The sequence below is a fragment of the Mustelus asterias genome, chromosome 4 (assembly GCF_964213995.1).
Source record: "Mustelus asterias chromosome 4, sMusAst1.hap1.1, whole genome shotgun sequence".
In the NCBI taxonomy this organism is placed as follows: domain Eukaryota; kingdom Metazoa; phylum Chordata; class Chondrichthyes; order Carcharhiniformes; family Triakidae; genus Mustelus; species Mustelus asterias.
In genome coordinates, this window is record NC_135804.1 from 1,645,885 (window position 1) to 1,659,251 (window position 13,367).

The 13,367-nt window shown below is 46.3% G+C and overlaps 3 protein-coding genes across 6 annotated transcripts in view; 1 reads left to right on the plus strand and 2 right to left on the minus strand.

Annotated features, from left to right (window-relative positions):
• The window catches only part of lrp3 (low density lipoprotein receptor-related protein 3), a 43,115-nt gene extending 31,136 nt beyond the window's left edge, over positions 1-11,979 (plus strand). For all 4 annotated transcript variants that reach the window (XM_078210450.1, XM_078210452.1, XM_078210451.1 and 1 more), the window contains one exon: positions 1,025-11,979. In XM_078210450.1, coding sequence (XP_078066576.1) covers positions 1,025-1,888 — 864 coding nt within the window. In that variant the 3' untranslated portion in view covers positions 1,889-11,979. The remainder of the gene's footprint in view (positions 1-1,024) is intronic.
• The window catches only part of cebpa (CCAAT enhancer binding protein alpha), a 373,760-nt gene that overhangs the window by 129,298 nt on the left and 231,095 nt on the right, over positions 1-13,367 (minus strand). The window lies entirely within an intron of this gene.
• LOC144492436 (large neutral amino acids transporter small subunit 2-like) overlaps positions 10,947-13,367 on the minus strand; it is a 39,086-nt gene continuing 36,665 nt past the window's right edge. The window contains exons 9-10 of the mRNA XM_078210444.1: positions 12,512-12,689; positions 10,947-11,065 (exon numbers count right to left, since the gene is read on the minus strand). Coding sequence (XP_078066570.1) covers positions 10,947-11,065; positions 12,512-12,689 — 297 coding nt within the window. The remainder of the gene's footprint in view (positions 11,066-12,511; positions 12,690-13,367) is intronic.

The window sequence follows — 13,367 nt, forward strand, 5'->3', positions numbered from 1 at the left end:
GGTCAAGAAGGATGAGGAGAAGACCTCGGTCACAGTCACGTCGGATCCCAGTTGTGCCTCGGATGTTTCAGTACTGTGCCAGGGGCAGAAACCTTAATTCCGTGAAAGACAGGTGGCAAATGTTCAAGAACTTTGGAGAGGAAAGTGAGATTGGATGCAATAACGAAGGGGTGCAGGGTTGCTTTTTTTGGGGAGGGGGTGATGATGGCAGATTTCAAGCAGTCAGGCAACAGCTAAAACAAATGAACCATTTGCAGCATTGGCTAACGGTGGGGGGGGGGGGGGGGGGGGGGGTGAGGGTGGCGATCAGTTTAGCAGGAAAAGACTCGAGGAAACAGAAAGTGGGTCTCATAGACAAGATGAGCTTGGAGAAGGCATGAAGGCCTATAGGATAGGAACTAAAGAGAGTAGAGTTCAGGCTGGGCAGGGGAGTGTTACAGGAAGTTTGGTCCTGTGGGAAGGGCATGGCAGAGCAACTGAATGGTTTGCCTCAAGAAACCCATGAGTCCCTTGCACTTGGTGAGGGGAGAGGGGTTTAAGAAGTTGGTCCGACTTGAGTAAGGAAGCTGGCGGTATCTTTGTGTTCCAGGAAGATCCTGGAATAGTCAGCAATTTTTAGCAGATGAGAGTGTTAGAGGTGGTCTAGCCAGACCTGGCGGTGGATGGATAAACCAGTTGCTCGCCATATCCTTTCAAGTCACGCACATCATTGTCATAGTGACCAACTCATCTATTTTAGTGAAGTTAGTTGAGGGGCAAATATTGGCAAAGGTGCCAGGGAGAATCCCACCCACTTCCCCACCATGAGAACCAAGAGGTTTAACATCTGAACTGGAAGGCGGGGTTTCTGCCTGGAGCCTGGCTGTTCAGGTGAGGTGGGGATATTAGTCTGTGGCCTTTGTAACTGTCCCCCTCTGCGACTCATTGCCGTGAGAGGAGGAAGTGAGCATTCTGGAATCTGCAGACTTCAGTGTCTGTTGATGATGCCAAGCCAGTTTTTGTAAAGATTTTTCTCTGTTTCCAGGCCTCTGTCCTGCAGAACATTCGCACAGCTATGAGACGCCAAATTCGTCGCCATGCCACACGCAGGATTTCTTCCCGTGGACGCCTCAGCAGGATTTGGAGCAGGTTCTTCCAGAGACCCAGGGGCTGGGGGCTTATCCCCTTGCTCACCCCGACCTCTGCCTCGGCTGCTTCATCCTCCCATCTAGGCCGGAGCGAGGTCGTGCGGAACTGCGAACAGGAAGAGAGCACTCGGAACTATGTACAGCCTCATGAGGAGCCTGACTCTGACACTGACACAGAGACCGATCGGCAGGTTGGTGAGACTCCGGGGGAAACAACAGATGGCTTGTCAATGGTGGCCTTGGAAAACTCAGTGCCAAAAGCATCCTCATCCCCCAGCACGGACAGTCAGATGGAGCTGCAGACACCTTGCTTACTGCGCTCTTCAAGTTCTGAGGAGACCTGCATCACTGACTTTGACATCCCCCTCAGACAGCCATCAGGGGACAGCTGTACCAGAGATCTCTGTAACCGTGACCCACTGTCTGGCAGCCCAGAGTGGAGCTTCAGAAGCCGTCGACAGCGTTTTCACCCAGGCTCTCGCTTCCTGCCAATGAGGTCTAGTGGCACCAGGGGCCAGAGCTCAGTGACAGTGAATATAACAGTGATTGAGAGAAATCTGGGTTACTATCCAGCAGAGTCCGATCATCACCGACGTCCAAGACAGCAAAGTTTCACCTCAGCATCCCCTGCGTGCAGGGGTCAATGCTCCAATTGCCCAGAATCTATGACTGAAAGACCATGCTCCTTGCCAGTGCCTCGTCACAAACACTTCTGTCCAGAGACCCCATCGCCAGACCCTTCCTTCCAGACACCCTTCTGACAGTCAGACGGCAGGAGTGATGACCAGGCTCTGCTCAGCTGCTGAGGAATACCTTCATCGCCACACAGGCATTTTAAATGGCCAACCCTCTCCGGTATTTTTATTGCTGCAGTATTTTTTTAAAACAGTTGTTTCCATCGCCAAACAACCAAAAACGACGGAAACCACATATCACTGAAGCTGCTTTTGAATGTAATGCATTATATAAGCTGTGTGCTGGATTCAGCAAGGTCCCAATCAGAAGACCAGTTGCATTTACAATCACCTGACATTTGTTGTGTCCACACTGTTATTTAAAACATTTGGCCATTGTATGGCTTAATACATGGCACCAGATGTAGACTTGGAGATGTTCTATTTATATAGTCTAACATGCTATTCCTGAGAGTCTGACTGAACCCTGGGACATGCTGCTGTGGACACACAGCCGTATGATTCTTAACTTGCTCTCTCCGCTGCAGATGGCATTTTGGTTTCAGCTTTGTCATTCCTGCCCCCTCAAAAATATTCAGAGTATTTAAAAAAAAATGTCTCGACCATTATTCTAGGATTGCAAATTTCCAGTTAACTTTCCATTGAAACAATATATTTTAGTCCCTTTTAACAGGGAGGTTTGGAGCTAGATTCTGTCTGCAGTGGGGCAGATTATTCTATCTGTTCTTCACTTTCTGTCCTCTATCTTTGGTATATCTTTTTCCCTTCAGTCCATCAATATGTTGCTTTGCCTCGCTCTCTTCCTCTTCTCCACATGTATTCACATGTGCCGCTCTGCAGTTTGTCTCACCTTGTTTATTTATTTATCCCTCTCTCTCTCTCTCTCCTGCCTCCCTTTCTCTCTGCCTGGTGTGTCTGCCCCATTTTTGCGCTCTGTCTGTCTGGTGGCTCTGTCTGTCTGGCGCCCCTTCTCTCTCTCTCTCTCTCTTGGTCAGCCCCTCCTCCCCCTCTCCAGGTCTGCCCCCTCTGTCCTCTCTCACTCTCTCTCTCTCTCTCTCGGTCAACACCCCCTCTCTCTTTGCACAACTCCCTCTCTTGCTTTCATTATTTGGACTCTATTCATTGTCCCTTTTCCCTCTATTTGTCCTCTGCCTGGAATGAATCTTTGGGATGCAGCTGCTAAGTCTATATCTCAAGCAGCTTATCAAAATTGAAATGCCATTTTGTGGAGGTTTGTGTCAGAATGATATATAGCTTGAAATGTGTTCCCAAATTCTGATACCAGGAACCAAAACATTTCCTTCAGGGAACCCTTCTCCCTAACAGTGTTGCTGATTTGAGTTCAGTAATGTGTTGTTTGTGAAATGGGTGGAGTGGGCGGGTGGGGGGTACAGGAACTCTGTACTCTCATCGGGTCCCATCATGTTGTGCCGTGATTCCAGTCATTCCCCCTTTTAATGCTAAAATTTACACAATTGTCCAATGTACATTTCTACCAAGAAGACACAGAACTGTGCAGGCACTTAACTTCACATTAAATATTCTCGAGTCACTCAAAGCTGCATCAGAGTTCCCATGAGAAGTGTACCCTGTGGTAATTCCTGTAATATCATTGTGATTTCAGTTGCGTGCTATGAGGAAAGTCAAAGTTCCAACGTATCGATGTGAATTGTGAAAAACACCCATTTTCCTTTCTGGATTCACTCTATACAAAGTCAGGCAGTGTAAGTAGGGAGAATTCTGAGCTTAACACTGGGGTACAGTACTGGTGGGGATGGGTCTTTCCATGTATAACACGGGTACAGTACTGGTGAGTACAGGTCTATTGCTATAACACTGGGGTACAGTACTGGTGGGGACAGGTCTGGCACTATATAACACTGGGTACAGTACTGGTGGGGATGGGTTTGTCACTGTATAACAGTGGGGTAGTACTGGTGAGGACAGGTCTGTTGCTTTAACACTGGGATACAGTACTGGTGAGACGGGTCTATCACTATAACACTGGGGTACAGTACTGGTGGGGATGGGTCTTTCCATGTATAACACGAGTACAGTACTGGTGAGAATAGGTATGTTATATCACACTGGGGTAGAGACCTTTGTATAACACTGGGATACAGTCCTTGTGGGGACAGGTCTGTCTCTGTGGTGTGGAACCAATATGAGGGAGTAAAATAAAATCTCCCAGAAGAGTATATTTAATTGGTTTCCGTGTATTTCTCCCCATCATCTATTGCCACCAGTGCACTAAACCTGCCCAGTGACTACTGTGGAATTTATGAAATCAGAAGATGCCGAAAGGTGATTGTGTCCTGAAATCACGTTTCTCATGGCCTGGGTTTGATAAATGTATTCAAACTTCCCAAATTCTCATGTGGATATTTAATCATCTCCCGATATTAGGTGGAGAATGGGTGTCTTACTAGTAGAATGATGGGTTTCATAGATACTCCTTACAGTGGAGGAGAATTTCCCCAGGTGCTTTACAGACACTATAAAAATTAACACGTTATGAGGGTAGAGTCCTATAAACTGAACAAAGAAGTTAGTTTTAAGGAGAGTTTTAAAAAGTGGGTGAGGTGGGCTGGGTTTTGTGAGGGATTTTCAAAATCAGAAGACTCTATCTTAAGAGGTGTGACTACCTCCTGGTACAAGAATCCAGGTAACATTCCCCCTCCATGATGCGTTGAAGTGTTTGTGGTTTGGCCTCCAGCTCGTAAACTCTGACCTGAAGCTGCTTGAACCTTAAACGTGATGATGTGGGACAGGAAGATGGTGGCATTCCCACAAAAATGATGTTTGTCTTTGGTGTTTGAGGTCACAGACAGGAAGATACAGAAGCTACAATGATCTTGTGTTCTGTGTACAGTATTTAGTTCTGGGCACCGCACTTGAGGAAGAATATATTGCTTTCAGGCTGCGCAATGCAGATTTACCAGAATGCCATTGGCTCAAAGTGTTACATTGAGGGCAGGTTGCAGAAACTAGTCTTGTAAATTCCCTTGTGTAATTATAGGAATTCCACTTTAAAGAATTAAATTGGGCATTTCCAAAAATTGACGAATGCAAGGGGTAAAATTCTGGTTAATTTATTCATTCACGGACATTGGCATCATTGGCATTGCCAGCATTTACTGTCTAGCCTTGAGAGCTTGGTGGTCAGCTGGTTGTGAATGGTGTGGTGCAGTTCCAGGATTTTGACCCAGTGACAGTGAAGGAATGGCAATATATTTCCAAATTGGATAGTTACGTACAATTAGAATGGTGGTGGACAATTAAGCAACTGGAGGAGGAGGAGGCGCCAAAACCATTTCAATCTTCAACCATGATGGAGCTTGGAATGTTCCAGAAGGAATTACAAGTTGTGATGTTCCCAAGCACCTGCTGCCTTTGCCCTACTAGGACATACAGACTGCGAGTTTGGAACTGTTGTTGAAGGAACCTTAGTGAATTTCTGCAGTGCATCTCTGTGTATGGTATGCACTGTTGCGACTCTGAATCAGTGATGGAGGGTGTGAATGTTTAGGGTGGTGGATAGGTTGCCAGTCAAGCGGGCTGTTTTATCCTGAATGGTGCTGAGCTTCTTGAGTGTTGCAGCTGCACTCATCCAGGCAAGTGGAGGATATTCCATCAAACTCCTGACTTGTAGGTGGTGGATAGGCTTTGAGAAGAATTTACTGACCCACTGCATCAAAACCAGTGTTGACCTGATAATTGGAAAAACAACTGAGGGGGAGATGAAGATGTGAGAATATGCAGAATGTTATAAGGAAGGCAAATGGAATCTTGGCATTTATTGCAAAGGGTCTAGAGTATAAAAGTAGAGAAGTGTTGTTACAATTATATAAGGCATTGGTGAGACCACATTTGGAGTATTGTGTTCAGTTTTGATCACCTTCTTTGAGGACGGATGTGGTGGCACTGGAGACAGTTCAGAAGAGGTTCACTATATTGATTCCAGGTTTTGTTGTATGAGGAGCGGTTCAGTAGCTTGGGCTTGTACTTGCTCGAGTACAGAAGAATGGGGGAACTAAGAGAGCAAAGAAAATTACAGCACAGGAACAGGCCCTTCGGCCCTCCAAGCCTGCACCGACCATGCTGCCTGACTTAACTAAAACCCCCAACGCTTCCGGGGACCATATCCCTCTATTCCCATCTCATTCATGTACTTGTCAAGACGCCCCTTAAAAGTCACTACCGTATCCACTTCCACTACCTCCCCCGGCAGCGAGTTCCAGGCACCCACCACTCTGTAAAAAATCTACCTCGTACATCTCCTTTAAACCTTGCCCCTCGCACCTTAAACCTATGCCCCCTCGTAATTGACTCTTCCACCCTGGGAAAAAGCTTCTGACTATCCACTCTGTCCATGCCTCTCATAATCTTGTAGACTTCTATCAGATCTCCCCTCAACCTCCGTCGCTCCAGTGAGAACAAACCAAGTTTCTCCAACCTCTCCTCATAGCTAATGCCCTCCATACCAGGCAACATTCTGGTAAATCTTTTCTGTACCCTCTCCAAAGCCTCCACATCCTTCTGGTAGTGTGGCGACCAGAATTGAACACTATCTTCCAAGTGCGGCCTCACTAAGGTTCTATAAAGCGGCAACATGACTTGCCAATTTTTAAACTCAATACCTCGGCCGATGAAGGCAAGCATGCCGTATGCCTTCTTGACTACCTTCTCCACCTGCATTGCCACTTTCAGTGACCTGTGTATGTGTACACCCAGATCCCTTTGCTATCAATACTCTTAAGGGTTCTGCCATTTACTGTATATTTCCTATCTGTATTAGACCTTCCAAAATGCATTACCTCACATTTGTGCGGATTAAACTCCATCTGCCATCTCTCCGCCCAAGTCTCCAACTGATCTATATCCTGCTGTATCCTCTGATGGTCCTCCTCGCTATCCGCAAATCCACCAACCTTTGTGTCGTCCGCAAACTTACTAATCAAACCAGTCACATTTCCCTCCAAATCATTTATATATATATATTACAAATAGCAAAGGTCTCAGCACTGATCCCTGAGGAACACCACTTGTCACAGCCCTCCATTCAGAAACGCACCCTTCCACTGCTACCCTCTGTCTTCTTTGACCGACTTTAACCTGGTGTTGTTAAACTTCTTTCTTTGACCGAGCCAGTTTTGTATCCACCTTGCCGTGGTTTGATTGAGGTATATAAAATAATGGGGTTGATAAAGTAAATGTTAACCATATGAGCTGACTCTCGCTCATATTTCCAAGGTTCCAATCTTTTTAATAGCAAGCTGCTCTGATCTGGAACGCGGAGCTGGAAATGGTGGTGGAAGCAAATTCAATCGTAAATTTCAAAAGGGAATTGGATAAATAATTAAAAGAGACGTTGAATATAGGAATTGGAAAATCATGATGTAATTGTAAAAGACTGGTTAGACCGCATTTGGACTATTGTGTACAATTCTGGTCGCCACACTACCGGAAGGATGTTGATGCATTGGAGAGGGGGCAGAAGGGATTTACCAGGATGTTGCCTGGTTTGGAGGATATGGACTATGAAGAAAGGTTGAACAAACTTGGGTTGTTTTCATTGAGGGGGGACCTGATAGAGGTTTACAAGATTATGACAGGCTTGGATAGAGTGGATAGTCTGAGTCTTTTTCCTGGGGTTGAAGGATCAATTACTTGGGGGCATAGGTTGAAAGTGAGAGGGGAAAGGTTTAAAAGAGAAGTAAGGGGGCAGGTTTTTCATTCAGATGGTGGTGAATGTCTGGAACGCGCTGCCGGAGGAGGTGGTGGAAGCAGATTCTATAACAACATTCAAGACGCATCTGGATCGATACAGGAATAGGCAGGGAATGGAGGGATATGGACCATGTAGAGGCAAGAAAATATTAGGTTAGAGAGACATCTATGTTGGCACAGACTTGGTGGGCCAAGGGGGCCTGTTCCTGTGCTGTACTGTTCGTTGTTCTTCTTTGTTCTTGAAAGGTTTACACGGTTCTGGTGTAAAGGGCAAGGGAATAAATTGGATAGTTCTTTCAAAGTGTCAGCATCAGCACAATGACCTCCTTCAATACTGCATTGTTTTATGACATTGACTGTCTGAATCTCTGTTATGTACGTCAGTCTCCCCAGTGTGTTCACTCTTGGACTGATGTTCCTGCTCCTCTTTCCATACACATTCTATCCCCACCTTCCGGAATATATATATCTAACCCAGCATACTTTTTTTTCCCATTCCTTCCTAGGATAATGCCAAGATATCCTCTTTAGAGGAGCTTTTCTGTGCCCAAATGATGCTAGGATAGCCTGGTTTAAACAGGGCTGAGTTTAGCTGCAGCGGAAATGCAGCAGTTGAAACAGGTAGGAATGTGACACACCTTTTGGGATCTCTCTCTGCCTCTTTCAGTGTAAAGCTAGAAAGCTGACAGACTTTCCTCTGGCCGCTGGAACCTAAGATTAACCAAAGTCACTTGTGCCCTGTACCTCAATGACAAAAATGAAGGATGGTATGTTAAAGGATGTACTTATTATTTGGAGGGGAACACTGTCACATCCAAGCCATTCACCATCCTGATTTGGAAATATATCACTGTTCCTTTATTGTCGCTGGGTCAAATTCCCCCCCCTAACAGCACTGTGGGTGTACCTACAGCATAAGGAATGCAGCGGGTTCAAGAAGGCAGCTCACCACCACCTTCCCGGGTCTGCACTGTACCCACTGACAGCATGATGCTCCCTCAGTACTGACCCTCTGACAGTGTGACACTCCCTCAGTCCTGACCCACTGACAGCATGATGCTCCCTCAGTACTGACCCTCTGACAGTGCGGCACTCCCTCAGTACTTACCCTCTGTTGGTGTACCATTGCCTTAGTACCACATTGGAGTGTGAACCTAGATTATATGCTCAAGTTATAAGGAGAGGTTGGATAGGCTTGGGTTGTTTTCTCTGGAGCAGAGAAGACTGAGGGGCGACCTGATTGAGGTGTTCAAGATTATGAGGGGCGTGGACAGAATGGAGTGGGAGCAGCTGTTCCGCTTAGTTGAAGGGTCAGTTATGAGGGACACAAGTTGAAAGTGAGGGGTGGGAGGTTTAGGGGGAATTTGAGGAAATACTTTTTTTACCCAGAGGGTGGTGACGGTCTGGAATGCACTGCCTGGGAGGGTGGTGGAGGCGGGATGCCTCACATCCTTTTAAAAGTACCTGGATGAGCACTTGGCCAGAACATTCAAGGCTATGGGCCAAGTGCTAGCAAGGAGGATTAGGTGAGCAGGTCAGCGCCTTTCATGCTTCGGTGCAGACTCGATGGGCCAAAGCCTGCACTGTAGTATTCTGTGGTCCTGTGAAGTCTCTGAAGTGAGACTTGAACCCTGATTCAGAGGTAAGGGAGCCAGGTGAGGCTGGGAGGAGGATTTGGGAGTGAGGCTGGGAGGAAGTTTGCTGGTGGAGCATCGAGATATCTTTTTCTTACCTGGATTGTGAAGGACAGTCATGAAAATGAGATTTCATGGTTTATGTAATAAATGTTGGATTTTTAAATCCTGGTGTATTTTACAGGAAAAGATTGTGCACGGTGAGTATTTGGTGTGGGTCCTTTAAAAATCATATTAAAAATTAATGTTAAATTTTCACTGCAACAGCTGGAATTTGATTCATTTAATAATTAGCAAAGGAATAAACTTCAGTAATGCGATTGGAAGAACTTTAATGAGTCTAATCGAGCTTTTCCTCAAGCTCTTCCTGTTTCACAATTAGTGTCACTACTTCACCCCCTGTCAAACAAAACAGACAACCTGTTCTGATTGGGGAATCTGGCAGAGTGGATGTAAAGTCACAATGTCATTCTGATCCTGTTTATCAAGCCTGGAGCACAGGTGAGGATGGGCTCCTGGGGTGAGGATGGGCTCCTGGGGTGAGGATGGGCTCCTGGGGTGAGGATGGGCTCCTGGGGTGAGGATGGGCTCCTGGGGTGAGGATGGGCTCCTGGGGTGAGGATGGGCTCCTGGGGTGAGGATGGGCTCCTGGGGTGAGGATGGGCTCCTGGGGTGAGGATGGGCTCCTGGGGTGAGGATGGGTTCCTGGGGTGAGGATGGGCTCCTGGGGTGAGGATGGGCTCCTGGGGTGAGGATGTACTGTGCCAACATAGCCTTGATGTGCTCCCAATACTTGTCTGATAGTTCTTCATTTGAGCAGAAATTGTCAGCGGACAGAATGTGAGGAAAGACTACATTTAGAAACACAACTTGTAGCAAAGCAGCACAAGCCGTGCAGAGTGAGATCGGCGCGGTGATTGGGATCAACACTGTAATCAGGAACAGCGTGTGCTGTGAGCAGGATCAACACTAATCAGGATCAGTGCACGCTGTGAGCGGGACCGGCACTGCGAGTGGGATCGACACTGTAGAGGCTCAGCACGCGGTGATCAGGATCAACACTATTCAGGATCGGGAACTGTAATCTGGACTGGCACCGCGAGCAGGACCAGCGCCATGTTTGGGACTGGCGCCAGCAAAAGCTCCAGATGTTGAGAGAAATGTATGTAGAACCAGAGCAGACGTGGTGCAGGATTAGCATCGATGGACCATGGGCGGAATGAGGGCCGGAAAGGTTGGGAGTAACTGAAAGAGTCTGGGGAATTGAGGGGATAGAGATAATGAGGAAAGGTGGCTTGATGGGGTTGAGAGATGTGGGGAGTATGTATGGGGGATTGAGGGAAATCGGTGTGGGATTGAGGGAAGTGGGGTGTAACTAATTAGGGGTGGGTAAAGTTTGTGCTGTCTTGGTTATTAACATGGGAAATGGCCATGCTTGATCAGAATTGGCTAGTCCATTAGCTTAACTGCAGATCCAGCTAGGATCAGGTCAGGTCTCTTAAACAGAGGAGAGTTGGTATCCATCCCAATCGGGGCAGACTGGATCTGATTGCCTCAGGCTCAAAGGCCCCAGCTTCCTTCTGGTTGTTAGATGGACTTTCCCATAAGCTCTACTGAACTCAGAAAAGATCAGAATTTCTCCTTTTCCAGCATTTTTTTTTCTTTTTTGTTTTTTGGCAAATCATTTCCTTCTGTCCTTGGTCACAGTTTGGTGACAGCTGCATGGGAATGCTGTGGGATGCCTCCAGGTTCAGGGGTAGCTATGCATCCCGGTACTTTCTATTTTGATTCATGGTTAGAGGTTGCCCATTCTCTTCTGGAATCTCCTCTTGTGGGAAAACGACGAAACAGAACTTCTGTCCGGAAAATGTCATTGATTCTGAAAAAGGGAACACACCCAGCTGGTTCAGGATTTAATAAATAGCAGTTCTCCCGTCAGAAGAAACAGCCTCTCAAAGTCCCTGTCAACTCTCTAAAAATTCTACATATTTCAATGAGATCACTTCTCACTCCTCAAAACTCAACCTCTCCTGATAGCCCTACCCTTTCACCCCAGGAACTAGAAGCTCTGTTACACCCTCTGAAAGCTAGTGGCTTTTGCTACCAAATAAACCAGTTGGACCTGGTGTTGTTAGACTTCTTACTGTGTTTACCCCAGTCCAACGCCGGCATCTCCACATCACCCTCTGTAAGACAAGCTTATCCTTTCTTGGGTATGGGGAGCAAATCCCTGTGTAATTATAGAAAGATTTATTTACTCTCACCCCCCTTGCAATATTTGGGGTCAGTGGTGAAGCCTGGACGAATTGAAAGGCAGAAAGTTCTCAACAACATTGTCTTCCATTGTGTTGAGTTCGGCAATGGTCTCTATAGAGATCTCCCACTAATTTCCCACCTTTGGGGTGATTTGATCGGCCTTGAGATAATTGAGGGATTAGGTAGGGTGGATTGAGAGAATCTATTTCCTCTGGTAGGGAAGTCTAGAACAAAGGAATAGAATCTTAAAATTAGAGCCAGGCATTCAAGGGGAAATCAGGAAGCACTTCTTCATACAAAGGAAAAGAATGAACAAGAGGAGGCCATTCAGTCCTTCAAGCCTGCTGCATCTCTACCCACATTGTCTGTATCTTTAAGACCTGGCTGGCTGTAGGGATTCGCATTCTAATTAGTATTCTGTAACTTGATTTTTGTGTCTCTGTGCCCTGTTTGAGAGCACATTTCCACTCCATCTGATGAAGGAGCAGCGCTCCGAAAGCTAATGGTGTTTGCTACCAAATAAACCTGTTGGACTTTAACCTGGTGTTGTTAAAACTCTTACTGTGCATCATTTAGTTATCAGAGCTGATTTGCATCTCAACTCCATTGAACTTGCCTTTGCATCATATCGCAGAGTGCCCTGATCCAACTAGAATCCTATCAATGTCAGTCTTGAAACAATTGGCTCCATCTCGCCCTACACGCATACACTTTTTATTTCTTTCCCCCTCGTGTTTATCCAGCTTCGCCCTTATACATCTACACTATCCACCTCAACCAATGAGAGGATTTCAGGGTTCGGAGATGGGAGAGGGTGAGGGTATCTGAGGATTGGAATTCACCCCATGGCATTTTGCAGCCTGGATATTGTTCAGTGTTGTTTCACTGATGGGCTGCTAATGGTGGATGCTTTGTTCTAATCTCTGCAGTATTTCTGTGATAAATGTCACTTCTGGATTTCTCTAAGTATTCCTGAGATAACTTGAGCCACAGTATCTCCCACTCCACCCAATTTTACCACCACCTGCAAATTTAGGAAGGTTGGTGCCGTTTCTTGCTCCAGTCTCACCAATTGCATCATTGAAATACTTTGGCTTCTTGCTCCATTGGATTCCCAGCAGATAGACAGGAACACCAGTCAGTATAATGACGAGGGCAGTGCCACATACCACTGGCTCCGAGAAGAAGCTGAATACCAGCAGGAAAGCCCAGAACAGCAGGTAAAAGACTGGGAACAGGAGATTTACCTGGAGGCAAAGGAGCCGAGATTGAATCAGGGTCATTACAGATCAACACTCAGATTTATAGATTTGATCAATAACTTGTATTTATATAAGTATTATAACAGTCCACAAACAGCGTACATTTGATACCAAGCCATACCAGGAGATAAGAGGGCAGGACGTGGTCAAGGAGCTAGATTTAAGGAACAGTTTAAAGGATGAGAGAAGTGGAGAAACCCACGGAGTGAATCTGAGAGCTCTGGGCCATGGCAGCTGAAGGCACATCTGTTAATTATGTAGAGAAGGAAATTCGGGATGTTCAAGAGGCTGGAACTGTATACGTGCAGGGATCTCAGAGTATTAATGGGGCTGGAGGAGGAAACAGGGAAGATGGGGCAAAGCCATGGAGGGATTTGAAAACAAGGATGAGAAATTAAAAATGGAGGTGTGGCTGGACTGGGACCCAAGTTAGATCATTGAGTACAGAGAGAGGAACAAAACCCCATGCCAGCTCGGATATTGGGCAAAGCCAAGCTTTATAGAATTAAATGGGATTAATACAGAGCTATGGAGAGAATGGGGCTGTTGGATTAGTTTGGGATTGATACAGGACAATGGGGAGAGAGTGGGGAAGACTTTCTTCCCTAAAGGACCTTATTGAACCAGGTGGGGCTTTATGACACTTCCAGATTTTTATTGAAC